This window comes from Mus pahari, chromosome 13, assembly GCF_900095145.1.
Source record: "Mus pahari chromosome 13, PAHARI_EIJ_v1.1, whole genome shotgun sequence".
Classification (NCBI taxonomy): domain Eukaryota; kingdom Metazoa; phylum Chordata; class Mammalia; order Rodentia; family Muridae; genus Mus; species Mus pahari.
The window spans coordinates 23,532,698-23,558,025 of record NC_034602.1 but is presented as its reverse complement, the minus strand read 5'-3'; the positions used below and the strand labels follow the sequence as shown (position 1 = coordinate 23,558,025).

At 48.1% G+C, this 25,328-nt stretch overlaps 2 protein-coding genes across 3 annotated transcripts in view; both read left to right on the top strand.

The window, feature by feature from the left end:
• Ube2d4 (ubiquitin conjugating enzyme E2 D4 (putative)) overlaps positions 1 to 10,984 on the top strand; it is a 22,478-nt gene extending 11,494 nt beyond the window's left edge. Inside the window, 4 exon segments of the mRNA XM_021210213.2 lie at positions 6,550 to 6,655; positions 8,353 to 8,395; positions 8,397 to 8,435; positions 10,203 to 10,984. Coding sequence (XP_021065872.1) covers positions 6,550 to 6,655; positions 8,353 to 8,395; positions 8,397 to 8,435; positions 10,203 to 10,248 — 234 coding nt within the window. The 3' untranslated portion in view covers positions 10,249 to 10,984.
• Positions 10,985 to 15,243: 4,259 nt separating this feature from the next.
• Dbnl (drebrin like) overlaps positions 15,244 to 25,328 on the top strand; it is a 12,079-nt gene continuing 1,994 nt past the window's right edge. The window contains exons 1-11 of one of the 2 annotated variants that reach the window (XM_021210397.1): positions 15,244 to 15,398; positions 18,307 to 18,362; positions 20,096 to 20,208; positions 20,825 to 20,899; positions 22,047 to 22,193; positions 23,396 to 23,473; positions 23,671 to 23,822; positions 23,908 to 23,956; positions 24,247 to 24,340; positions 24,638 to 24,733; positions 24,840 to 24,949. In XM_021210397.1, coding sequence (XP_021066056.1) covers positions 15,316 to 15,398; positions 18,307 to 18,362; positions 20,096 to 20,208; positions 20,825 to 20,899; positions 22,047 to 22,193; positions 23,396 to 23,473; positions 23,671 to 23,822; positions 23,908 to 23,956; positions 24,247 to 24,340; positions 24,638 to 24,733; positions 24,840 to 24,949 — 1,053 coding nt within the window. In that variant the 5' untranslated portion in view covers positions 15,244 to 15,315. Of the gene's footprint in view, positions 15,399 to 18,306; positions 18,363 to 20,095; positions 20,209 to 20,824; positions 20,900 to 22,046; positions 22,194 to 23,395; positions 23,474 to 23,670; positions 23,823 to 23,904; positions 23,957 to 24,246; positions 24,341 to 24,637; positions 24,734 to 24,839; positions 24,950 to 25,328 lie in introns of both variants that reach the window. The other variant, XM_021210396.2, reaches the window with a different exon arrangement.

Here is a 25,328-nt window from a genome sequence, read left to right as displayed (position 1 = left end):
TTCCCTTCAATTCAAATTAGCAGCCTCCTTCTTCAGGCTTGCTCTATCTTGACCTCTCTCCGAGAGGATTTTTAATATCATAACCACCAAACTTAAAACCACATGCATTTTGATAATTAAAACAATGCAAAGCAATCTAAACAAATATTATTATCCGTTGATACAGTGTTCTTTAACTATCCCCTGCCTTGTTCTTGATTAACTTCTAATAATGAGATCGAGGCCTAAATTTATTTATCTGTATACAGTTAAATTCTCCCTTCTATGGAGATTAATATCTCTGTGGGTCTATATGTCCCTGTCTTAGGGTTTTACTACTGTGAACAGACACCATGATCAAGGCAAGTCTTATAAAGGACACCATTTAATTTAATTTGGGCTGGCTTATAGGCTCAGAGGTTCAGTCCAGTATCATCAAAGCGGGAATATGGCAGCATCCAGGCAGGCATGTGTAGGAGGAGCTGAGAGTTCTACATCTTCATCTGAAGGCTGCTAGTGGAAGACTCACTTTCAGGCAGATATGGTGAGGGTCTTAAGCCCACACCCACAGTAGCAAATCTACTCCAACAAGGCCATGCCTCCATCCAAATAGTACCACTCCCTGGGCCAAGCATATACAAACCATCACAGTCCCCTTTCTCTTCATATAATTTAAATTAACATCCTTTCCTATGTATTTAACTTCAATTAAATCCCCTTCTACTTACTGTGTAAGTGTATTCTTAGTCTTCTCCTCTCTATCCTTAAAAATAAATCAGTTTTCATTTATTCTGCCTTCTATGGAGATTAATATCTCTGTGGATATACATCACCTTTTTCTTTCTTTCTTTCTTTCTTTCTTTCTTTTTTTTGTTTTTTTGTTTTTTTTCAAGACAGGGTTTCTCTGTATAGCCCTGGCTGTCCTGGAACTCACTTCTGTAGACCAGGCTGGCCTTGAACTCAGAAATCTGCCTGCCTCTGCCTCCCGAGTGCTGGGATTAAAAGTGTGCACCCCCACGCCCGGCTCTTTTTTTTTTTTTTTTTAAGATTTATTTATTTATATATGTAAGTACACTGTAGCTGTCTTCAGACACCCCAGAAGAGGACATCATATCTCGTTACGGATGGTTGTGAGCCACCATGTGGTTGCTGGGATTTGAACTCAGGACCTTCAGAAGAGTAGTCAGTAGTCTTAACTGCTGAGCCATCTCTCCTGCCCCACCCCTTTCTTTATAAAAGTTAAATTAATATAAAGCAATCTAAGCAATTACCGTTATACATTGAGACAGTGTTTCTCTACTATCTCCTGCCTTGTTCTTATACAAGATCAAGGCCTAAGTTTTTACTGTCTATCTGAGGTAAGGTCATTCTCTCTATCCCCTGCTCTTGACCTACAATTTAAGATCAAAAGCCTCAATTTATTTATTCATCTATGTATACTTAAATTCTCCCTTCTGTGAAATTAATATCCCTTTTTATTTAACATTCTGTCTTTTCCTACGTATTTAACTTCAATTAAATTCCCTTCTATATTTCTATAAGAGCCTATTTTAGGCCATATATTTGTCATACCAGGCTAAGCAATCCCAGAATTCCCATGTAGACGACGTTCAAACACCCCCTCCAACCCTCTAGTGCTGCCCCTCTCTCAAATTTCATCTAAAGCATTTCACTCATTCATTCTGTTCTATCTCAGTGCCTCTGTGTCCTACATTTAAGATCAAAGCCTGGATTTCTTTATTTCAGTATACTTAAAAGCACTTAAACAATTGCCACTGTACTCTTTCTATCCTTAAAAACAAATCACATTTCATTCATCTCTATCCTTTGTTTAACTGTTGGAGGCAAGCAGCCTCTGCTCTCTGCTTCTCTCTGCCTTCAGTACCCTGTCTCTTTGCACAGCAGGGGCTCCCAGTACCTTTGCATTCAAACTCTCTGAGGCAGCCAGAAGCCTTTGAGAAGGGCTCAGGGTAAATTGCCACCACCAAGTTTTGTCGACCTCAGCCAGGGTGTGTCTCATCCTTAACCCACAAACCCCAGAATTTTGTGCACCAGTTAGCACATCTTTTGTTCTAGCTCCAAACCCATATAGATGCAAAACTTGCAGCTCTGCCAAGAAACCGACTCTCCCACCTCCTTTCAAGCATCTCCGGCTAATTTTTAATGGCAAATTCGAGCCTACAGGTTGGACACCATCTGTAAGAATAGTATGGTTACTCTGAAGTCCGGCAGGTGTGCGTGTGCGTGTGCTTCTTGCTGCTGCCCCAATTGTGAATTCTCGGATGAAAGACACATACACACATGCAGCCTTCTATTTAATAAGGAGCTCCAGCTGGGCCACTTCCCAACCTCCACATTGCTAGTGCCTCCCCTCAAAACTCCTGAATAATATTACTTACTAAAATCTGTATTTCATCTCTGCTACCCCAGACCTACTCAGGGCAGGGGCCCCTGGGGACACTCTTGCCAGGCTCGTACGTGGCTGTCCCTGTCACGTCTCCAGCTCTCAGGCCTGATCTCTGTACTCCCTGGCATGACAGTTCTGAAAACCTCTTCTTCCTGGTGGTGAGGGTGAGGGTTCCCTTCCCAGGAAATCTAACATCCTGCCTCTGTCTCCCTACCCTGCCATTGGCTGCGGGCAACTTTTATTCACCCTCAGCATCTTACAGGCAGAGGTGTGTGTTCCCATGTAATTTTGGGAGCCGAATTAACAAAATAGCATTAGAACCAATCCACAACAGCCTGGGGCTAGGTGTATTGTTGGGAGGGCCTGTCTGCAGCTTATCTTGTTCTTGCACATGGCTCTTCACACCAGGGCTTCCCACACTCAGTTGAGCTTACCTGTCCATAAATTGAATACAGAGACATGCCAAAAAAGACACACAAGCAGTGGCTGGCACCCAGAGCCAGGTGGCAGTGGATATTCCTCTAATGAGCAGGCACTGCTGAAGTTCAAGCAGGGAGGCAACTACAATGGACACCTTAAGAGAGCAAGCCTTTGTGAGCAGGAAATTCCTGTGGGGGAGAGGAGGCCCAGGTGTTACAGCTGAGAGTGGGGTCTGCATAGCCACTATGTGGGCATCAGGTAAGGAACTTGACAGAGGCAACTTTGAGAAACAACCAATGAAAGTAGGCCTTGGCCGGGCAGTGGTGGTTTATGCCTTTAATCCCAGCACTTGGGAGGCAGAGACAGGTGGATTTCTGAGTTCGAGGCCAGCCTGGTCTACAGAGTGAGTTCCAGGACAATCAGGGCTACACAAAGAAACCTTGTCTCAAAAAACCAAAAATAAACAAATTTAAAAAATAAATAAATAAATAAATAAATAAATAAAAGAAAGTAGGCGTCTACCTCCATACATGTTCTGTGTTCACTATTATTATTATTAGAATATTAGTAATAATTATATTGCAAAAGGTAGTGAGATAACTTATGCGTGTAATCCCAGTTTTTGGAAGGTAGATCCAGAAAGATCAGAAGTTCAAGGCCAGCCTGGGTACATGAAACGCTACCTCAAAAAACATCAAAAATCCTAATACAGATCTATGGTCCCAATATTTAGAAGCTTCAGATAGGAGAATCTCAAGTTTGAGACCAGCTTAGGCTACATAGGGAAAACCTGTCTGAAATCATAAAGACAGCATGGTGGCACATACTATACAGTTGGTGTCTTTCTTTCTTTCTTTCTTTCTTTCTTTCTTTCTTTCTTTCTTTCTTTCTTTTTTGGTGTGTTTCTTAAAAGAGTAAAGGGTTTACCTTTTACCTTTAAAGAAAATGTATCAGTGTTTAGACAAGGATTTTCTCACCCTAGGAGAAATTGGACAAGACTGTGTGGTGGTTATAAAAGACACTGAGACAGATAACAGCTGAAGTTTTGAAGTCAGGCCCTGCCTGAGAAAAGCATGAGGTAGAAGATCCTCAGATCCGCATTCACACGGCCCTTGCACGCTCTTTTTTAAGTATATTTTAGGGCTCATTGGTAGAGTTGGTAGAGGAGGACTGAAGGGAGACCTGATTCTCACCCTGTTCCTTAGACAGTTAAAATGCACGTGTCCTTGGTGTGGAGGATCAATCATGGGCTCCATAGCAACTCTGGGGTCAGCTTAGTTTCCTGGGGAGATATGTATCCAGCCTAGACTGGGTGACTGTGGCAGACAGACACAAGAATGACGCCACCCAAGGCTAGCTTGGTGAGCAGGGAGTTCAGCTGGGGTTCCTGAAAGGAACAGAAGTTAGCTCTGGAAGAACAGGCAACATAGGGGTGACTAGACAATCAAAAAAGTATCTCTCCCAGGCTGCGGTGATGGCTCAGTGGTTAAGAACTTTTGCCTCTCTTCCAGAGGACCCAAGTTTGAGTCTTCATACCCACGTAGCACCTCACAACCATCCATAACTCCAGTTTGTGCGTGTCAGCCTCCCTCTTCAGATCCCCGTGGGCACTGCACACACATGGTGCCTGCAGGGAAAATGCTCGTGCACAGAAAATAAGAATGAATAAGTCTTTAAATGAATTTTCTTGGGGGCTGGAAAGGTGGCTCAGCGGTTAAGATCACTGACTGTTCTTCCAGAGGTTCCTCATGGTGGCTCACAACCATCTGCTATAAGATCTGATGCCCTCTTCTGGTGTGTCTGAAGACAGCAACAGTGTACTCTTTTTTTTTTTTTTTTAAGATGTATTTATTTATTTTATGTATATGAGTACACTGTAGCTATACAGATGGTTGTGAGTCTTCATGTGGTTGTTGGAAATTGAATTTAGGACTCTGCTCACTTTGGTCAAGCCCACTCACTCTAGCCCAAAGATTTATTTATTATTATAAGTACACTGTTGCAGTCATCAGACACACCAGAAGAGGGCGTCAGATCTCATTACAGATGGTTGTGAGCTGGGATTTGAACTCAGGACCTTCAGAAGAGCAGTCAGTGCTCTTGCCTGTTGAGCCATCTCGCCAGCCCCCAACAGTGTACTCATGTAAAATAACTCATACAAAAAGAAAGAAACAAATGAGTTTTCTCCCCTTTCGCAGCAGTCCTCCTCCTGGGCCACCCACTGGAGGTATTATGTACTTCATGAGCCCTTCCTCCCCTCCACAGGGCCTGTCAGGAGGCCCCAGACAGCATGATCACAGATGCTGTTTCTAGCTGGCAGTGGCTATGCCATTCCCTGCAGCATGCATATAGATGTCTCCAGGGCACATCAGCATGTTCCCGACAAGAGAATCAGATCCAGAGAGATTGTTATTAAGACATGATGTAGGGCTGGTGAGATGGCTCAGTGGGTAAGAGCACCCGACTGCTCTTCTGAAGGTCTGGAGTTCAAATCCCAGCAACCACATGGTGGCTCACAACCATCTGTAACAAGATCTGATGCCCTCTTCTGGAGTGCCTGAAAACAGCTACCGTGTACTTACATATAATAAATAAATAAATCTTTAAAAAAAAAAAAAAAAAGACATGATGTAGCCAGGTGTGGTGGCACACGCCTTTAATCCCAGCACTTGGGAGGCAGAGGCAGGCAGATTTCTGAGTTCGAGGCCAGCCTGGTCTACAAAGTGAGTTCCAGGACAGCCAGGGCTACGCAGAGAAACCCTGTCTCGAAAAACCAAAAAAAAAAATAAATAAATAAAGACATGATGTGTGAGCTGGTTGTGGTGGGGAACAGCCATAGCACTCAGGAAACTGGTACAAGATATAAAGTTAGACACCTGCTCAGTTGTATGTCAGCCTAGGTGACACATACGCTGCCTAAACATTTGGGAGAGGCCCGTCGTAAGCATGTGACCACTAGATGCTCTTGTCCATGCACTACCCAGGCCTGGTCCTGCTTACAGTCAGATCAGAAGGGGTGAGGCAGGTCAAGGTGCTGTGGCCTACGACTGAGAGGTGAACTCAGAGAAGAGAAGCTTAAAGGGGTGGGGCTTGGGATGACCTGTTAATGCTACATCTTAGTCCCACGGCACAACAGATGCAACAAAATGTCTACGCTTGGTGGTCAGCCCAAACCCATGATAGCTGAAATAAAAAGTTTCATCTGGACACAGTGGCACACATCTTTAATCCCAGCAGAAGGCAGAGGCAGGCGGATCTCTGTGAATCTGAGGCTAACCTGCTCTGCATAGTGAGTTCCAGGACAGCCAGACCGACATAATGAGACCCTGTCTCATAAAAGCAAACAAAAAACATCTAAGCCACCTCAACTAAAGTAGTTAAGCAGAGAGTGAGTAGTGAATTTCATCTGGCTGTTTCTTATGCTGACTGCTTCTTCATTGTGACCATAATTAGAGTTGTTTTTTCATAGATATTTGGGCTTCTGGGTTCATCCTCCCACTCTGTTATTCACAGCACACTGCACTGGGAGGTTGGCATCAGTTTGCCATGTTCAAGATGAGAATGCAGTAAGAAATGGGCCTGGGTGCTTTTGCTTCCCTTAAGGTTGCCTGCCTGGGTGTGCCCCGTTAGAAGCTGGGCTGGGAATACTGCCAACACAGCTCGGCAGTAGCTGCTTCCTCTTCACCTGGATTATTTCCTAGATCTCCCTATGGCTTATCTAACTTGATGTCTTGTTTTTACAGGTTGCTTTCACTACCAGAATCTATCACCCTAATATCAACAGCAATGGCAGCATTTGCCTGGACATCCTGAGGTCACAGTGGTCCCCAGCACTGACTGTGTCTAAAGGTAGAGACACTGGTATGGACTGAGCATGCTGGTCTCCCAGTCCCCCGTGCTGACTAGTGGACACGGAAGCTGAGGAAGAGCAGACGGCTTCCCCAGATCACATAGCCCTGCCCAGTTCTGTGACTCCCTCATTCTCCACACCGTAAGGCGATGAGGGCATTGTGGAGCACAGTTCCTATGCCCTGGTAATCCTCAGTCATCAGTTGTTCTGCAGTGCTTTGGACTGTCATGTCAAATGGGTACAAGAAGATAGCATCAACTTTACTTGCATTTTCACCTAAAAGTCGGAAAGCAACAAGGAAACGTTTCTTCATCTGCAGACCAGCACAGACTGTGAGTCATCTCTGAAAGGTCAAATACACGGCCTGATCGCCAGTCTGAAGACATTTTTCTTTCCCAAGACAAGTGCTAATGAGCTTATTGGTGGACAGCATTAAGAATTCAAGCTGCACACCTATAATCAAAGCACTCAGGAGATGGGGGATCATCGAGAGTTCAGAGCCAGCCTAGGAGGGACCCCCGCCTCAAACAACAACAACAAAAAAATCCAATCTAAACCATGCTATAGAATGCTGGGTGCTCTGGAACAGAGACTGAGTACAGGTACAGGTGTGGGACAAGCCACCCACACTCAGTATGAGGAGCATAAGGCTCTGGGCATTGGGAGAGGCCTCAGACTATGGGACAACAGGCAGGTCAGGCTTTGGAATGAAAAAAAAAAAAAAGAAAACCAAGAGGCCTGCAGAGCTAGATGTGGAAAACCCAGAAGGACAGAGCCGTGTACAGTGCAGGATCACAGTGTACTCCACACATCTAGGAAACAGGCCAGCATTCTGCCAGAATGCCTCTTTTCTGGGTTGTGCCTCAGGGAGGCAGCCTTATCCTGCTGCCCAGTAAAGGCAGGGGCAGCCATCAGAGTCTGCCAGCCTCCAGGGCCAGTGACATCTTAGGTAAGGAGTCAGAAAAGGCAGGGGAAAGGGGAATAGTAGCAAGGGCTCTTGGGAAAGGACAGGCCGCCCTGAGTGGTGCGGAGGGGTGTCCGCAGCCCTGGAGTGCCCGGCTTCAGAACATCGGAAGAGTTGAGTGCCTTCCTTAACGGACTCTGCCCTTCCCATGGGTAGCTCTGCCTGTAGGAAACTATGGTCGGGACATTGGGCTCACTGAAGCCAGTTTGGTTTGAGTCATGGTAGACTTAGGGCGAAGCACAAATACTGTTCTCTACATTTCATCTGTTGCTCAGCAAGACCTGGAAAAGTACTTCCTTTGTCCAAGTCCTCTGCGTTGTCCTCAACCCAGGGGCACAGACGCAGCGGTGAGGGGATAGACCTGTCTTGCAGTCCTGGTTCAGAGTCTCTGACTTCAGCATTCTGAATTCCCGTTTTCTTATCAGTAAACAAGGGCTGCTGGGGCACTGAAGATGTGTGGTGTGGGTACACACAGGGGGTTGGAAGAGTGTGAAGAGGGAAGTGAAGGCCAGGACCACATGGAGGAAGGAGGAACCCCAGAACGGTGTGCTGTGACTACACTGTAATGTGTGGCCTGCTGGTGTTTTTACATCAAATATTACCGTGACTTGAACAGAATCCTTAAACTGGAGTGCTGAGGAAACAGAAATTGTACTTGAGGATGTTCACTGGGCCCACAAGGAACCCACGCCTCAGGGCCTCAGCTGAACTGACCCTTTCTTCTCTTCCTAGTTCTCCTGTCCATCTGCTCTCTGCTCTGCGACCCCTACCCTGATGCCAGAAATAGCCCACACTTACAAGGCCGACAGAGAGAAGTATGCGCCCTGTTTGGGTTGGCTTTGTGTGCAGCTGCCCAGGTTCCCACGGACATCTTCCTGCCCAAGCCAAGCCCATGTATGCAGTGGGTGTGCCCTGGGCTGAGCCTCCTGCCTGCCTTTATAACTAACATGTCCTTTGACCAGAGGAGGGAGAAGGGATAAAAGCACTTTGCTCTGTTGGATAACTCACCAGCTGCTATTGCTGAATCCTAAATCCTGTCAAGCCCTGACCTGAGGACAAGCCAAGGCAGTGCTCAGTCAGCAAAGGACTCAGAAGAATATGACAAGAAAAGTCTGGATTAAATTAAAAGGTTATGAAATAAATAAGGGAGTTGCTTGAACACCCCCAGATGAGCCAGTCAGGGTGGGAAACACTGCCAAGGTTAGCTTGCTGATTAAGATAGAAGTCTCAAGTGTGTGGCTGTTTGATCGGAAGACCCAGCCCTCACTGCCAGCTGTGCACCCACTTGTTTCTAGACCCAGACTTGGAGACCTCCCTCCCGTGGCCAAGCACAATGCTGCACGGAAGCTTGGCTGCCGAAGCACATGCAGGAGTCACTAACAAGTGTCCAGTCTCTGAGCAGGGGCTCAAGTGTGGTGGTCCTGCTAATGGACGGCCTAGAATGTGGGTCTGAATCTGGATGTTGTTGTTGTTGTTAAGATTTTTATGTATATGGGTGTTTTGCCTGCATGTATGTATGTACACCACGTGCTTACAAAGGCAAGAAGAGGGCATTGGATCCCCTGGAACTAGAATTACAGAAGGTTGCGAGCAGCCAGTGCTCTTAACCACTGAACCATCTCTCCAGTCCCCAGTATCCAATCTTTTAAAGATTATCTTCAATAAATCTTTTAGTTGATAAGGTATTTTTTATCTAAAGAGATTAGTATAGTAAGTGATTTTTTTTCCAGAATTTTTCTTGAGGTCTTTATAAATCTGATTTCCTTAGTAAAGTTTCCCAGTAACAATCAAAGTACGTTTAAACTGACTGTATTTGAAGAGTTTTGCTTGTTTGTTTTGGTGGTGGTGGTGGTGGTGGTGTGTTTGAGACAGGGTCTCAGTGAATAGCCCTGTCTGACCTTGTCCCCCTACCTCTGCCTCTTGATGCTGGGATCATAGGGCACCACTATGCATGGCTTAAGCTGTATTTATTTTAACATTTAGTAGGACTGTTTTAGATAGAGCTATTTTCTCAGTGTCCCCTACACATTTCTGATTTACTGTTGTATGGCATCAGTTCTTGTTACACTATACAGGTAAATGCACATACATACAGAGCCCTCCCTAGGTACCAGGCATGGCCCATGCATAAGCCTTACATAAGCTTGTCCAGTCCTCCCGACAGCCCCACAAAGTAGATGGTGTGTCATGGCAAACAGTCAAGGGAGCTAATACACAGGTGACCCAGTACAGAAGGTCGCATGGATTCACAGACTATGCCACCATTCTGGAGTTTTGTGTGCCAGACAGCCTGGAATATTCCAAGCTGAACTCCTTCCACATCTTGTGTTCATGTGAAGGATATAGAGAGGAAAGATGAGATTGCATTATTGCATGTTCTACCACCGTTAGTTATGGAGGAGCAACAGGAACCACCTAGGTCCCTCCTGGCTGAAGTGCTCCTTTCCCAGGTGGCCTTTGTTTCACTCACCCATCAGCCCCAGATGCCTGACAGGCAGCAGCGTCCCCCTTCCGTTCTCTGCTCCACACTGAAAGGATCCTCATTTCAAGTGAGCTCTGTTCTGTCTGCTTTTTTCTTCTAGGTACAACAGACTAGCAAGAGAGTGGACACAGAAATATGCTATGTAAGTGCCTCGAAGGCTCCATAGAAGACCCTGTCCAAGAGAAGCTTGCCAGGCAGAGTGGCCTTCCTGTGAAGCTCTGAGCTCTTGGCTAAGGCACTCACAGAACATCCTGTGTTCACACACGTGTTGGCACTCACCTCTGTAGCTACAGCATGTTGGTGCCACTTTCAGCCATTTCGGCCTTGACAGTACCACACCTTTGATGCCAAATCAGCAATCACTGTTATGATCTACAGTCTTCCTGGTTACACTAGAATCCATCTGGGGAACCAAGCCATGCATGCCTCCCGTACTTGTCCTCAAATGGTGCCACTACTCACTGTGGCACTGTAGAGGGGCCCAGTCTGCCCCCTGACCACATACCCTTTGCCTTTCGAGCACAGTGCTTTCCTAAGGGCAGGCAGAGTGGGCCCATGTCCTAAGGAGTACCACTATGCCCTGGAGGCTCCTGGAAATTGGAACAGCATCCCTGAAAGCCATCTTCTGCCACCTTCCTCCATAGTGCTCCATGCTGCAAACAGCGAACGAGGAGCATCGGGGCATTTAAACCATGCAACACCCAAGAAAGGATGGAATTCTCAGACATGGGGGGATTCGGGTTATGCTTTTGTATGTAATGAGGTTTCCTCTACCGGCTTCCCACTGGAAACTTAATGTGAAATCCAAGCATAAGCCATTCACAATCTGGAACACAAGGAAGGAGGGAATTTAAATGGAAATAAAAAGGAATTGCCTTCGGAAGCGACAGTTGACATTTAAGTCTCCTTTTTTTTTCTGTTAGAAGAAAATAAATGTAACAAGTCTTCTTATTTTAAAAAAGATTTAGTTATTTATGTATGCAAGTACCCTGTAGCTGTCTAGTCCCCGCTTACTGGGTTCTTCAGAGATGAGATCGCTCTTTAACTGCTTGGCTGCTTCTGGTGGCCCACGCACGCCTTTGATCCCAGCACTCGGGAGGCAGAGGCAGGTGGATTTCTGAGTTCAAGGCCAGCCTGGACTACAGGGTGAGTACCAGGACTGCCAGGGCTATACAGAGAAACCCTGCCTCAAAAAACCAAAAAAAAAAAAAAAGGAGCTTTGAGATTAATTACTGAGGAAGACACAAGGGTGAGTGTATCTGTGTGTATAAAAGAATTGCTTTTTTTTTTTTTTAAAGGATTTTTATGTAGCCTGAGTAGGTCTTGAATCCTCCTGTCTTAAGTCTTCTGCCTAGGAAAGAAGTTTCTAGAAAGGACTACAGAAAGGGAGGACATGCAAAGAGTTTCCACAGAGTGTTGTTTTGTTTTTTAGATGAGCTCTCACAACATAGTCCAGGCTGGCCTAAGAGATTCATTGGCCAATACCGAGAGAAAACAGGTATACCCGTAGCACCTAACCTTAACTTGGTCTTCTGACTTGGTTATAAGGCTGGCTTATCCCCATGGAATAGTGATTGGTGAATCAGAAAGGCTAGAGAAGAGAAAATTCTGTCACTAAAAGACTAGGTAAGGCCTTTGAGAGCAAGGAGAAAGAAGTCTGAAGACCTGACACTTGAGAATCAGCCAAAGGAGATTGGTTTGCTTTAAAAACACGCAGCTGGTCATGGTTATGCGTACCTATAACCTCAGTATGCAGGAGGAAGTGGAGGAAGGAGGTTCAAGGCTAGCCTCGGCCACATAAGACTGTCCACAATACAAGTTAACCAGTGCCCGTGAGAGTACCGTTCTCAGCACTTGAGCGATGTCCTGCATTTGCACACATTTAAGATGTCCTTACCACAGTCTCTTCGGGGGCTTAGTCTTTGTTCCTTGCTTCTCGGCCTATTGAGAGTTGCTCTTTACATTTCTGTTTTTTAAGATTTTTCTACTGAAGTGTCCTGCAAAGCTGTTACCACATGCTCCCTCCCAAGCTGCAGCACCATGTGCTGTGTGAAGTCATACACTTAAGCTCGGCAGCACACAGCACTTTGTAGATGATAACCTAGCCATGAAATGGGCAGTTTCACATCAAAGGCCAGCAGAGGGGAACCGCCTGGTCCAATGTGGTGTTAGTGCTATAAGCATCCATACTTAAATCTTTCAAGCATAGTAGTTTATAACTCCGCACAGTCTCCAAGCCAGTCCTTGCTACTAGAGAATAAGTAGGAGAAAGAGGAAAAATTGGGCCCTGGGGGTCCCAGTGGAAATTTTCTCTAATTGATTGCATAATTAAGATGAACGTGTATACCAGCTAGAACACTTGCAGTCTGTGCTCAGGCAAATCCTTTGGCTTCTCTACCACTGAGAAGGGAGGGCCTCCTATGTCATGTACCCCTGGCTCCGGTCAACCTGGTGGAAAGATTCTTGAGTCAAAATTCTTATGGTGAAGATAAGCCATTGTGTGAATGGTCCATGACACCCACATATGTATATATTATACTTCCAAGGCCAGTCCTAGGTCAGTAACTGAACAGCAAGCAGATCTGTAAAGCCAACTGTGGGGTAATGTGACCTTTTTCTCCCTAGTGGACTCTAGAGATCAGAGAGATGCATGGGCTTAAGTCGGTGGGGTATTTTTGTTTTGTTTTGCTTTGTTTTTCAAGACAGAGTTTCTCTGTATAGCCCTGGCTGTCCTGGAACTCACTCTGTAGACCAGGCTGGCCTTGAACTCAGAAATTCGCCTGCCTCTGCCTCCCAAGTGCAAGTCGGTGGTTCTTAACCTTTGAGTCGCACATTAGATATCAGATATATACAGTACCATTTATAACAGTAGCAAAATTGCAGCTATGAAGTAGCAATGAGATCATTTTAATGGATGGTGGTCACAACACGAGAAACTATTAAAGAGTCACAGCATTAGTAAAGTTGAGAACACTGGTTTAAGTGATCTGTGACAAATAAATGACTATTGGGGCTGTGGGGAGGGCTCAGTGGGAAAATGCACTTTTCACACAAGCTTGAAGACCTGAGTTCAAACACACAGCACCTGCTTCAAGAGCTGGGTTTGGCTCTGTATATAACATCAGTACTATGGAGCAGCGGAGACAGGAGGATCACTGTGGCTTGCTGCCTACCAGTCTAGCTCCAGGCTCAGTAAGAGACCTGCTTCTAAGGAACAGGGTGGACAATGAAAGAGGACACTTGACACTGTCCTCTGGCCTCCAACAGCACACTAGTGTGCATACACCCCCACCCATGTGCATATACCATACACACAATAAACGTTACCTTTCTTGGAAAATTTGGGCTTGCTAGATGGAGCTGAAGTTTCTTCTTGTTTTTGTTTGGTTTTGGGACAGGGTTTCTCTGTAGCTCTGGCTGTCATGGAACTCACCCTGTAGACCAGGCTGGACTCAAACTCAGAAATCCAACTGCCTCTGCCTCCCAAGTGCTGGGATTAAAGGTGTGTGCAACCAGGCTGGAGAGATGGCTCAGCAGGTAAGAGCACCCGACTGCTCTTCCAAAGGTGCAGAGTTCAAATCCCAGCAACCACATTGGTGGCTCACAACCATCCTTAACGAGATCTGACTCCCTCTTCTGGAGTGTCTACAGTGTACTTACATATAATAAATAAGTAAAATCTAAAAAAAAAAAAAAAAAAAAAAAAAAGGTGTGCGCCATCACTGCCCAGCCAGAAGTTTCTTTTTTAAAAATATTTATTTATTTATTTATTTATTATATGTAAGTACACTGTAGACACTCCAGAAGAGGGAGTCAGATCTTGTTCGGATGGTTATGAGCCACCATGTGGTTGCTGGGATTTGAACTCCGGACCTTCAGAAGAGCGGTCAGGTGCTCTTACCCACTGAGCCATCTCACCAGCCCTTTTTAATACTTTTTTAAGACAGGGACTCACTTATAGCTAGTAATCCACTATGTAGACTAGGCTGGACTCAAACTCACAGAGATCTACCTGCCTTAGCTTCCCAGGTTCAGGGATTGAAGTCATGTGCCACCACACCCATCTTATTTTTATATTGTGTGATTGTTCAAGTGCACCATGGCCATACCTATTCCCAGCAGAGACTAGAAGAGGGCTAGGACTGGAGTTACAGAGGGCTGGGAGCTGCCACATGGGTGCTAGGAATCAATCCTGGATCCCCTGGAAGAGTAGTCAGTGCTCTAAACCACCAAACCATCTCTCCAGTCCCTCCACCCCCTTTTGCGTCTTTGAGACAGGCTGGAACTCACTGCGTAGACCAGGCTTGCCTCTGCCTCCCCAGTGCTGAGATTAAATACAGGAACACTTCCAGCCCCATCCTTGCAACATTTTAAATTTAACTTCGACCCCCACTGTTCTAGCTTCATTTCTGTTGCTGTGATAAAATGCCCTAACTAAAAGCAATTTAGAGAAATAAGGGTTCATTTTAGTTTACGACTACAGAGTATGGTCTCTCATAGGGATGTTCAGGCAACTGTTTGGAAAGAGAAGTGAAGCACAAAGCGGGCTCTTTTCATTACCCCACTATCACATCAAATATTTTATTTTACTTTATTTAGATGGCCTAGACAATGTCCAGGCCGGTCTAGAACGCAAGCTTCTGCCTCTGTCACTTGAGCGCTAGGACCACAGGCTAGTACCTCCACGCCTAGCACCGCAAATTCATTTTTTTTCTTTTCTTCTTTGGTTTTTCCAACCAGGGCTTCTCTGCCTAGCCCTCGCCGTCCTGGAACTTGCGGGCTAGGCTGGGGTTAAAGGCGAAGGCCATCATGTCCGACGATCAGATGAAATTTCCGAGGCGCCGAGCGCATACAGGTTCAGGAGTACAAGTCTGTAGAGACCTGGGGATCTAGGCTTGCTCTCAAACAAAATACATTAACTAATGAGAAAAGAACCAGCGTGGAGCTCTAACTCGAGCCCACGCCCTGCAGATGCGGACGGACGAGGACCTATGGGCGGGCCCGCCTCTCGCCGATCTCCACTCAGCAGCACCCCGGCTCTCGGTGTTACCCGCAGACTAGCTCGCAACCTCCACTTCCGCTTCCGGCCTCCTGGGCGCGGCTTCTGCACGTCAGAGGGCTAGGCTTCCGGCCTCCGGGGCGGGGCTTCCGGCCGTCACTGGAGACCGGCAGAAAGCTGAAGCTGCTGCATCGCGGGGAGCGTGGGGCGTGCCATGGCGGTGAACCTGAGCCGGAACGGGCCGGCGCTGCAGGAGGCCTACGTGCGCGTAGTCACCGAGAAATCCCCGACCGACTGGTAGGCAGCCAGGCGGGACCGGAGAGGCGCCGGGGCGGGAAGGTGGAGGTCGCGGCGTGGCCGTAGTATTGCAGATCACCTGTCCACCTTCCTGAAGCCTAGCGAGATGCTACCCCACCCTCGCCACCGCTGTCCCCCGGCGAGTACCCCCGGGCCTCTCCCCTGCCACCTAGTGGTCGGTCGGCTCTGCCCTGAGAGGCTCCTGAAGGTCTCTGCCTGGTTGTGCTTTTTCGCCGCCAGGCTCTTTGCGTTTCTGGGACTTCCCTGGACAAAGGGGTCCCGCGCAGTTCCCCAACTCCCTGGAAGGCGGAAACCACGTCTTCTAAACCCTGAGTTCGGGAAGAGACCTTGAAAGCGGCGTAAGCAATGGGGTGGAGGTCCTGAGCTCACACAGGGCTCAGTCAAGGATGTCACAGGTCTGGGTCCCTGGTTCTGGGACTGAAAATGGGATCCCGTCACCTGTTTGAGAAAAGGCTCCATCCTTCCTTCACCACCCCAGGAGCCATTCCAGTACTGTGAACTAGATCTGAAGTTTCGGGAGTGGCCCTGCTGAGCCCGCTTGAGCTTTCTGCTGCATGCATACCAGTCCATAGTAATTCTTTCGCTTTCCGTTTACTTACCGTGCTTCTGTTAGCCCAGTTTTTAGTGCTTCAGTTTCTGAGACATCTGATGAGTATGGCAGGTGAACAAATGCTGGGGAACACAAACTGGACCTTGGAGTTCTGGTGGGACCACCACTACCCTGTGGTCAGCACTGGGGGGCGCTATACTGAGTTTGCCTGTGTTGAGACTTCCCCTATTGCAGGACTCTGGCCAACCATCTCTTCTATTCTACTGTGTTGTCTCTCCTCTTTATCTTTTGGCCCTCTAGTCTCCTCAGGAGCCATCACTGTTTGGGGGATGACACCTCACAACCTAGTGCCCTTCATCCACGCTGATAACTCTTCACTGACCTTGCTTGCTTGCTTTTGAGACTGTAGCTCTGGCTGGCCTGCAACTCACTGTATAGACCAGGTTGGCCATGATCTCACCTGTGTCTGTCTCCTGAGCACACAGTAGGCCTCCTGCTAGAATCATCTGCTCCACTTTGGTCTGACATTGTCCTGCCTCATCCACCCACTGTTCCTTCTGAGGGTGCAGAGCTTGCTCTTTCCCCCATACATTGTTCATCTGCCCCAGCAGCCACGCTACTACCCAGCTTCCTACAGTACTGTGTGCAGACGGTGCTGCTGCTCCAGTTGAACGAGCCTCTGGCCTCCACCCTCACTGTCGCAGCCCTTTCAGTCATTACTCAGCAAGACTTTTGTGGCAGGTCCCCACTCGCTAGCTGAGAGAATATCTGGGCCATCTTAACTTCCCTGCCCATTAATGCAGTGGCTTCCTGTTGCACTTTAGTAAAGCCCAGACTCTTGCCATGTCTGCCCTGGTTCCTGTTGCCCCTCCTGCTTGCTTCTCTGGCCACACCTGTTGACCACGCTTGTACCAAAGTCTTTCTCTTCCTCAAAACTGCAAGCTAGTTCCTCATCAGACAGAACCTCTGGTCTTGCTGCTTCCCCTGCATGGAACATACTTATACATCATCTTGATTGCTTCTTGTCCTTCATGTCTCTATGCTAGGGTTGTCTTCTTAGAGGGTACTCCTGAATTCCTAGTACATGGGCCACATGCATGCTTTGAGAGGCCAGAAAAGAGTGTGGAGTCCCCTGAAACTAAAGTGATAGTCACTTTGGCCTCTCGCCCAGTTTCATTTCTTTGTGATACAAATAAGACACATACTAGGAACCCTCATAGACTGTGTGTGTGTGTGTGTGTGTGTTCTTTATCTCTTCCCTGCCATGGTCGGTAGACCTGTTTCTGTCCCTTGTGCCTAGCTGTCATATGTTTTGATGAATGGATTAAGCCATGCAGAAAAAGAGACTGTCAAAAAGAGGTAGTCTTCAGTTTGGTAGTCAAAAAAGGTCACACACAGAACTGGTACCATGACACTGTAGACCAGAACCATAGCTTTAGTTTCTCTCATCTATAATCTAGCTTCAGCCTCCTCCCTGAAGAGCCTGGCGTGACCTGTGCCCATCTGGTTCCTATTACACTCTGCATCAGGTGTAGGGAAGGTAAGTTCCATGGGTCAGACCTTTTAGGGATTGTTCATGGCTGCAGTCCAGTCAGCATACACATACCATGCTTTGTTCACACTGATTTAAAAGAAGAGGTGAGGGTTCTATTGAAGGTAAGAAAAAAAAAACATCTCTGAACAGGAAATTTTATTTTGGGGCGAAATGTGTGTTGCGAATGTGTATGTGTGAATGTACATGTGCAGAGGCACTCACAGGGACACGCGGGTGTAAGGCTCCAGTAGATGGAAAACAAGCCTCTGCACAGCGCCCATTAGAGCCTTAGTGGCTCTGTGGTCTTAACTGGGACTCAGCGTTGTCATCGTCTACTTTCTGTTGCTATATCTGCCTGGTAAAGTGCATGTTTGCCAGGAGAATCTCAAGACAGGAAGCCCTGCTGCTTTACCCTCAGACTACAGAAGGCAGAGCCGGTACGCACCCAGGAGTACCCAGTGTGCCTTTCTCCTTCCTGCTTCTCCTTTGGGTATTTGGATTCAGGAATATGAAGACATCTTTTGCCTTTGGAAATTTATGTGCCTGAAAGCCAGCTGAGTGTTTTATTCACTAGTGTGTAGAAAGAGCACATAACCCTCCCGCTTTTATCCTCCCCTAAGTATATGTACATATGTCCTTCCCCAGTCCCAGTTGTTTTCTTATAGTAAGTCCTGTAGCTAGCCTCAGAGTAGCTGTTGAGTAGTCTCTGGCAGTGCAGAGCAGCTTGCGCCTGCTGTGCTAGGTGCAGAGGAGGTACAGAGCCCTGAGTGCTGGTCACTGAGCCCACTTTTGTTTCCTTGCAGGGCTCTTTTTACTTATGAAGGCAACAGCAATGACATCCGTGTGGCTGGCACAGGGGGTGAGTGTGAACCCAAACAACAGTATCATAGTGAGATGACAAAAGGAGAAGTGTGACTAACTCTGGGCCACCGCAGCTGATGTTCAAGCCATCACAGAAGCAGAAAAAAAGACTCTGGGTACACAGCCATCTCCTTCCTCCAGCTCAGCTACAGTGACCCTTCCCCAGCTGAGTTTCCCTGCAGACCTTTTGCCACGTTGACTCCATTAAGGGCTACTCCTGATCTAAATGCAGACCAGCATCGACCAGGACCAGGGCCGGAGCCATGTCAGCCATGACACACTGATGCAGTTCACATGGTTCTTCTCTGGTTGGGCCAGGCAGAACTGTTAGCTAAGAAGCAGGCTGCTTTCCACCTCACAGGCAGCCCTTACCAGGGCACTGCACATTGAGGATGCCAGCCTTGAAGCTGGTGGTGCAGGTGGAAGCCCATAAATATGTTCTCTGCTTCTGTACTGCTCTGCTCTTGGGCAAGGACCTCCAAAGACCTGACTCTCATTAGGAGAGGCAGTGCTGCTGCAAGTGGTCAAGGTGTCTGTGCAGAAATACAGAAGAAATTCTTTGTCCGCTACAGGAATGAACTGGCAAATCAGCCGATCCAGAGATGCCTGAGCTATGAGACAGACCTGTCAGCTAAAACCCTTGACTCTTCCCCTTGCTTGAGGCTAGCATGACTGCCTGTGGAGCCTACCTTACCACCCTCTGCTCCCTGCTCAGGCAAATGAGAGTGTGGCTTTAGTTACTCTTGCTGATAGAAAGGTCCCTTTCCACTGTGAGCCATTCTTGCTGATACATCCTCTTTCTAGAATTGCCACCAAATGGTCATTTCATGTGACATGGTAGGTGCCTGCGAGTTGCGGATATCAGCATTCCTAGCTTCCTGCCGGCACAAAGCAGGGCTCTGTTGTTCATCAGAATGCTGACTGCCCTAGGTTCTATGGAGCCCTGTAGCTGAAATGCCTGACCTGGCTTCTGCTATGACCTGGGAAGACTAGCTTAGGGCAGCTCATCCTGGCCCCAGGCAAGAATGTGAGAGCTGAGCTAATTGTTCATCTTTGGAATATTCAGGCCTGACTCTGGTAGTCAAGCTTGTTTCAAGGGAACATTATAGGCCTGTTGTCCCAGGCAGGCCTGCCTTGGTAAAATTGTCACAGAAATCTAGTGATATGTAGGCATAGTGGCACGCACCTTTAATCTCAGCACATAGGAGACAGAGGCAGGAGGATGTCTCAATTTGAGGCCAGCCTATTCTACATAGAGTGATCCAGGACAGCCAGAAAGGCCTATCACAAGAGCATTTGTTAAAAAAGGAAATAACGAAGAAAAGGCAAGTGTGTAGTATAAATAGCATTTTTTTTTTTTTAATTCTAGTTCCCTTCTCAGTTTAGAGGAGTGGTTTAAAAAACAAAATCTATTATAGATAAAAACAAAAAGCTGCCTAACATGCTGGTCAGAACTCTACTAAATCTGCTGAGTGGGGTTGATGCCCAAGAATCTGGTTGTATAGTCATTTATTTGCTTATTATTTGGTGGTGCTGGAGAATGAACGAGGACCTGATGTGTGCTAGCCAGGCACTCTCCCACTGAGCTGCGTGTTCATCCTTAGAGTTTGGTTTTAAACCTGGGCCCCAGAGTAATTCTGAGGCAGGTGGGGTGAGCACTGATGTAGAAGTGTCCCAGGCACCAGTGGGCAGGGGTGCAGGCTGCCTCTGAGCCTTTCTGTGACTCTGCAGAGGGAGGCCTGGAGGAGCTGGTGGAGGAGCTCAACAGCGGGAAGGTGATGTACGCCTTCTGCAGGGTGAAGGACCCCAACTCCGGCCTGCCCAAGTTTGTCCTCATCAACTGGGTATGTGAATTCAACCCCTCTGAAGCCACTGGGGAAGCCCCTTGTGTGCTTCCCTTTGACTGACCCTTGGGAACAGACACCACTCAGTAGGTCAGCAGACAGACCTGTTAGGTGTAAATGGGTGAATGAGCAGACTAGACTGTTCATCATTGTGAACCAAGGATTGGCTTTGCTTGGCTTTGCTTTACCCTCCAATTCATTTCTGCAGAATGGACTAGAAATGATTACAAAAAATCCCCACCCTGTCCCCCTTCCCAGTGGTAGTTTTGACGGAGCAGAGGGGCTGAGGCTGTGTTCAAGAGCACTAGGAGTGTAGATATAGGAGCTCCAACAGAATCTATCTCCCTAGTTGGAGATCGGGAGTATATGAGAACTGTTCCCACATGGGAAGCCAGCAGCCATACTTCTCAGAGAACAACCTGAGCTCCTTGGGAAGTGCAAGGACTGATCTCATTCATGGGACTCATTTGGGAGAATGGCTTTGGCTGGGAGTGGGGAGTAGGGACTAGGGAGTATCGCTTAGGAGAGATAGGGAACTGTTGGGTTCCTGGGAAATATGGGTCCGGAAGTGGCTTTGGAGGAGGCCTGGTTCATGCAGTTTGTGCTTGTGTTGCAGACAGGCGAGGGTGTGAATGATGTGCGGAAAGGAGCGTGTGCCAACCACGTCAGCACCATGGCCAACTTCCTGAAGGTAGGTGCTAAACCAAGCCCTGCAGAGGGCCTTGCAAGATCCAGTACTATAGATTCTTGGTCCAGGTGAACTGGAAAGGGACTGAAATCAGGAGCAGGGCTGTAACTAAGGTTCTGTCTAGACAGCAGGGTATGGGCAGAGCCACCTCTCGCTGGCTTCAGTGTAGGCAAGGTAAGGACCACTCCAGCACCGATGGAGTGCGGGGGGACTGAGTACTGGATTTTGTATTGTTAGGATTGCTCTGTCTGAATGGTTTAGCAGCAAATGGTATAGTGACCCCAACCTTTCATTCCAGCACTCAGAAGGCTGAGGCAGGCAGATTCTTTGAGTTCCAGGCCAGCGAGGGCTGTACAGTGAGGCCTATTGTCTCATAAAACTAAAAGCAAAAAAGGGGGAGGGTTGTTTAAACAGCAGCAAGACTTGGAGGAAGGAACAAGCTGCCAATGCCCTGCCCCACTTCTACTGCTGACGCTTTGCCCCGTGTCCCTCTGATGCCCTGCCCCAAGTATCCCTCTGAGCCCCATATGTCCTCTGATGCAATCCTTCCCTGCCCATTATTACAACCTTTGTCACTCATGCTACAGCTGTAATTTTTTCCAATTTCCAAGACACTTTTCAATCACAATTTATAACTCAGTTTTCAGCTGATTTTTTGCATTTCCTTGGTTCCTGGCAGGAAGACTTGAAACTGGCTTCAGTTTCTGCCTACATGATTTTAGACATACCTTAGTCCTTCCATCTGGTGGGTGACAGAAGCATGTAAGCTCTTAATTAAATTTTAAGGTTTTTGCAGTGCTGAGATCAAAGACATCTTCCCATGTGCTAGTTAGGTGAGTGCTCTGCTACTGAGCCTACATCCTCAGTGAGCTCTCAAGCATGTCAGATGTATAACAACAGTTAGCGAGGTCACAGGAATAGATGGAAGGTGCCTGAGCAGGTATTGAACTCAGTAGGAACTATATAGCATTCACAGCTGGAGAGTGTGGGGCCTGGTGTCAGGAACTATAAGATCCATGACTGGGGAGAGCGGGCCTGGTGTCTCCTGACATGAGTCTTGTGTGCAACATTGGGCTTTACTGTGTGGACAAGTAGGATTTTAGCCTGTCCCCTCCTAAAGCCTGTGCTTTAAGTGCTGCTTCTGCTTTAGGGTGCCCATGTGACCATCAACGCCCGGGCTGAGGAGGATGTGGAGCCTGAGTGCATCATGGAGAAGGTTGCCAAGGCCTCTGGGGCCAACTACAGCTTCCATAAGGAAAGCAGCTGCTTCCAGGATGTAGGGCCACAGGCCCCAGTGGTGAGTCCTGCCCACCATTATCTTCCTCCATGCCTGAGAGCAGGGACCAGAAATGTAGTTCCTAATGTCCAGGTAATTAATTCCTCCTGCTTGGCATCTTTAGATGGTAATCCTAAGCCCTGCTGGCCACCAACCCCACAGGCTTGGCAAAGGCCCTGCAGCACTGTCTACAGCTGAGACAGTCTACAGGGGCTGCAGTGTCTGCACGACTTGGATAGTCCCTGGTAGCCGCCATTGTGGAAAGCATCTGCTGGTTTTATTATGGAGCCTGAAACCACACAGGCATGCATTTCTGGCATCACGTGGAGCTCGTGGCTGCAAATCACTTATTAGTCATACAGTTGGGATCCATGGTGACTCTCCTGGATGCTGTCAGCTGTCAGAGGAGCAGCCTGCTTTAGAGCTGCCAGGAGTCTAGGATAAGAATCCTTTCCTGTGCCCATCAGCGAGGACCAGCCTCCACATGTTTGCACATATACCCAGTGTTCTCAGGATGCCATGACCTTGCTGCATGGGTTCCCTGGGCTTTTTTTTTTTATTTTATATGTGTGGGTGTTCTGCCTGCATATATGTATGTGCACTACATGTGTACTGTGCCTGCAGAGAACAGAAAAGGGTTTGGGATCCTCGGAACTGGAGTTAAAGAGGCTACTCCATGTGGGTGCTGGAGACCGGGCTTGGTCCTTTGTGAGAGCAGTAAGTGCTCTCAGCAGCTGAGCCATCTTTCCAGCTCTTGTTTTTTTTTTTTTTTTTTTTTTTTTTTGAGACAGGGACTTGCTCCATAAGCCAGACTGGCCTTGAACTCAAGAACCTTCTGCCTCGGCCTCTTGGGTGCTCCTACACTTTTTTTTTTTTTTAAGATTTATTTATTGTTATATGTAAGTACACTGTAGCTGTCTGCAGACACACCAGAAGAGGGCATCGGATCTCATTGTGGATGGTTGTGAGCCACCATGCGGTTGCTGGGATTTGAACTCAGGACCTTTGGAAGAACAGTCAGTGCTCTTACCCTCTGAGCCATCTCACCAGCCCGCTCCTAGACTTTTTCTGAACATCTTGCTGTGTCCCCTCGTGGGTGGCAGTCCTAGTATCTTTCACCTGTTCTCTAGAGCTGGCAGATCAGCTCCCCTTTATCCTGCCTCACGGCATGTGTGACGTTCCACATGGCGCCAGACCTCTAGCGTGTACTCTGCCGTCTCTAGGGCTCTGTGTACCAGAAGACCAATGCCATATCTGAGATCAAGAGAGTTGGCAAGGATAACTTCTGGGCCAAAGCCGAGGTAAGTGCCGCAGTTGTGAGGGTGGCACACTGACAGGCATCCTTGTGGGCGTTCCCCTTTATAGCTAGTTCAACTGCAGGCGGGCGTGGAGGGCTAGAGTGCCCCTTCCTTGACCTTGGTCCTTTAGGGACCAAGTCCCTGGAGGGGTTGAGGCCAGGGGGCTGGCTGCACATGGCTGAGTGAGCAGCTCCCTGCAGAAGGAAGAAGAGAACCGCCGCCTGGAGGAGAAGCGGCGTGCTGAGGAGGAGCGGCAGCGGCTGGAGGAGGAGCGCCGCGAGCGAGAGCTGCAGGAGGCTGCCCGCCGGGAGCAGCGCTACCAGGAACAGCACAGATCAGCTGGACCCCCGAGGTTAGCCCCCCTTCACTGGGGCAGTGGTTCTGAGGGAGCAGCATGGGGAGCTGCTGGAGAGCCTCAGCCCCTCTAACTTCAGCAGGACGGGTGAGCCGGAGCAGGAAGCGGTGTCCAGGGCCAGACAGGACTGGGTGAGTTTTGAGACTTCCCTCCGTGGACCTGGGAGCTTGCTGATGTGGATCTGTCCTGGCTACTTGGTGAAATCCTTGATCTTGGATTGAAGGCTTGGCCTGAGGTGCATCTCTGCACATTAGAGACCCAGTCGGGGAAGCCAGGACAGAAGCTCTGGGAAGCGGCCCTGTCAGTGCCTCTGCTTCCTAGTCCCCGTGCTCCCCACCCCACACATTGTTAGCAGAGCTTGAGGGCCTGCTTTCTGAGGTAGGAGCAGTCAGGTCAAGGCGTGCTTCTGTGCTTCTCCCAGGAGTCTGCTGGGCAGCAAGGCCCACACCCACGAGAGATTTTCAAGCAGAAGGAAAGGGCTATGTCCACCACCTCTGTCACCAGCTCGCAGCCAGGTGAGACCTCCTCTGGGCCTGCCACACAGCAGGGTGGACTGAGGGGAAGCCAGAGTCCCATGCAGGGGCCTCTAATGCATGTATTACAGGGTGACAAAGGATATGTGAGTAAGGAGAGCCCCCTAGAGTCCAGGTGTCCCCTCATGTCCTGCAGCATGTCCTGCAGCATGGTCTACATCACTCTGACCACTAAAGAACACAGGGCTCTGGTTCACACTCTGATCCACTTAGGCGGGTCTGTAGACTGCAGGAGGTGTGTCTGAAGTGATAACTGACACATTTGCTGGCTTTTTTCAGGCAAGCTGAGGAGCCCCTTCCTGCAGAAGCAGTTCACTCAACCAGAAGCCTCCTATGGCCGAGAACCCACGGCTCCTGTCTCCCGGCCTGCAGCAGGCAAGACCTTTGTAACAGCCTGTGCACAGCCCTGAGGGGAGGTGTGCTTGGGGGTGGGGGAGAGGTGTTGGAAGAAGGTCACAACCTGCTATGTCCTTTGCTGCAGGTGTCTGTGAGGAGCCAGTGCCTAGCACTCCGTCTTCTGCCCAGACAGAAGAAGAACCTACATATGAAGTACCCCCAGAGCAGGACACCCTCTACGAGGAACCACCACTGGTGGGTCCCTAACGGGGGATGGGGGTATAGACATAGGCCTGAGTTTCCTGTGGCACATTTTAGGATACTAGGGGTAGGTTGGGTTTTTTTTGTTGTTGTTGTGGTTGTTTTTGTTTGTTTGTTTTCTTTAGAACTGCTTTTTATTTTATGTGCATTTGGCCTACATACATATATGTGTATGTGATGCCTATGGAGGCCAGAAGAGAGTATCAGATCCCCTAAAACTAGAGTTAGGGTTGTGAGCTGCCATGTGGGCTTTGAGAACCAAACCCAGATCCTCTGCAAGGGCCCCAGTTGCTCTTAGCTACTGGACTGTCTCTCCAGCCCCTTTACTGCTTCTTTTTTTTTTTTTTTTTTTTTTTTTTTTTTTTTTTTTTTT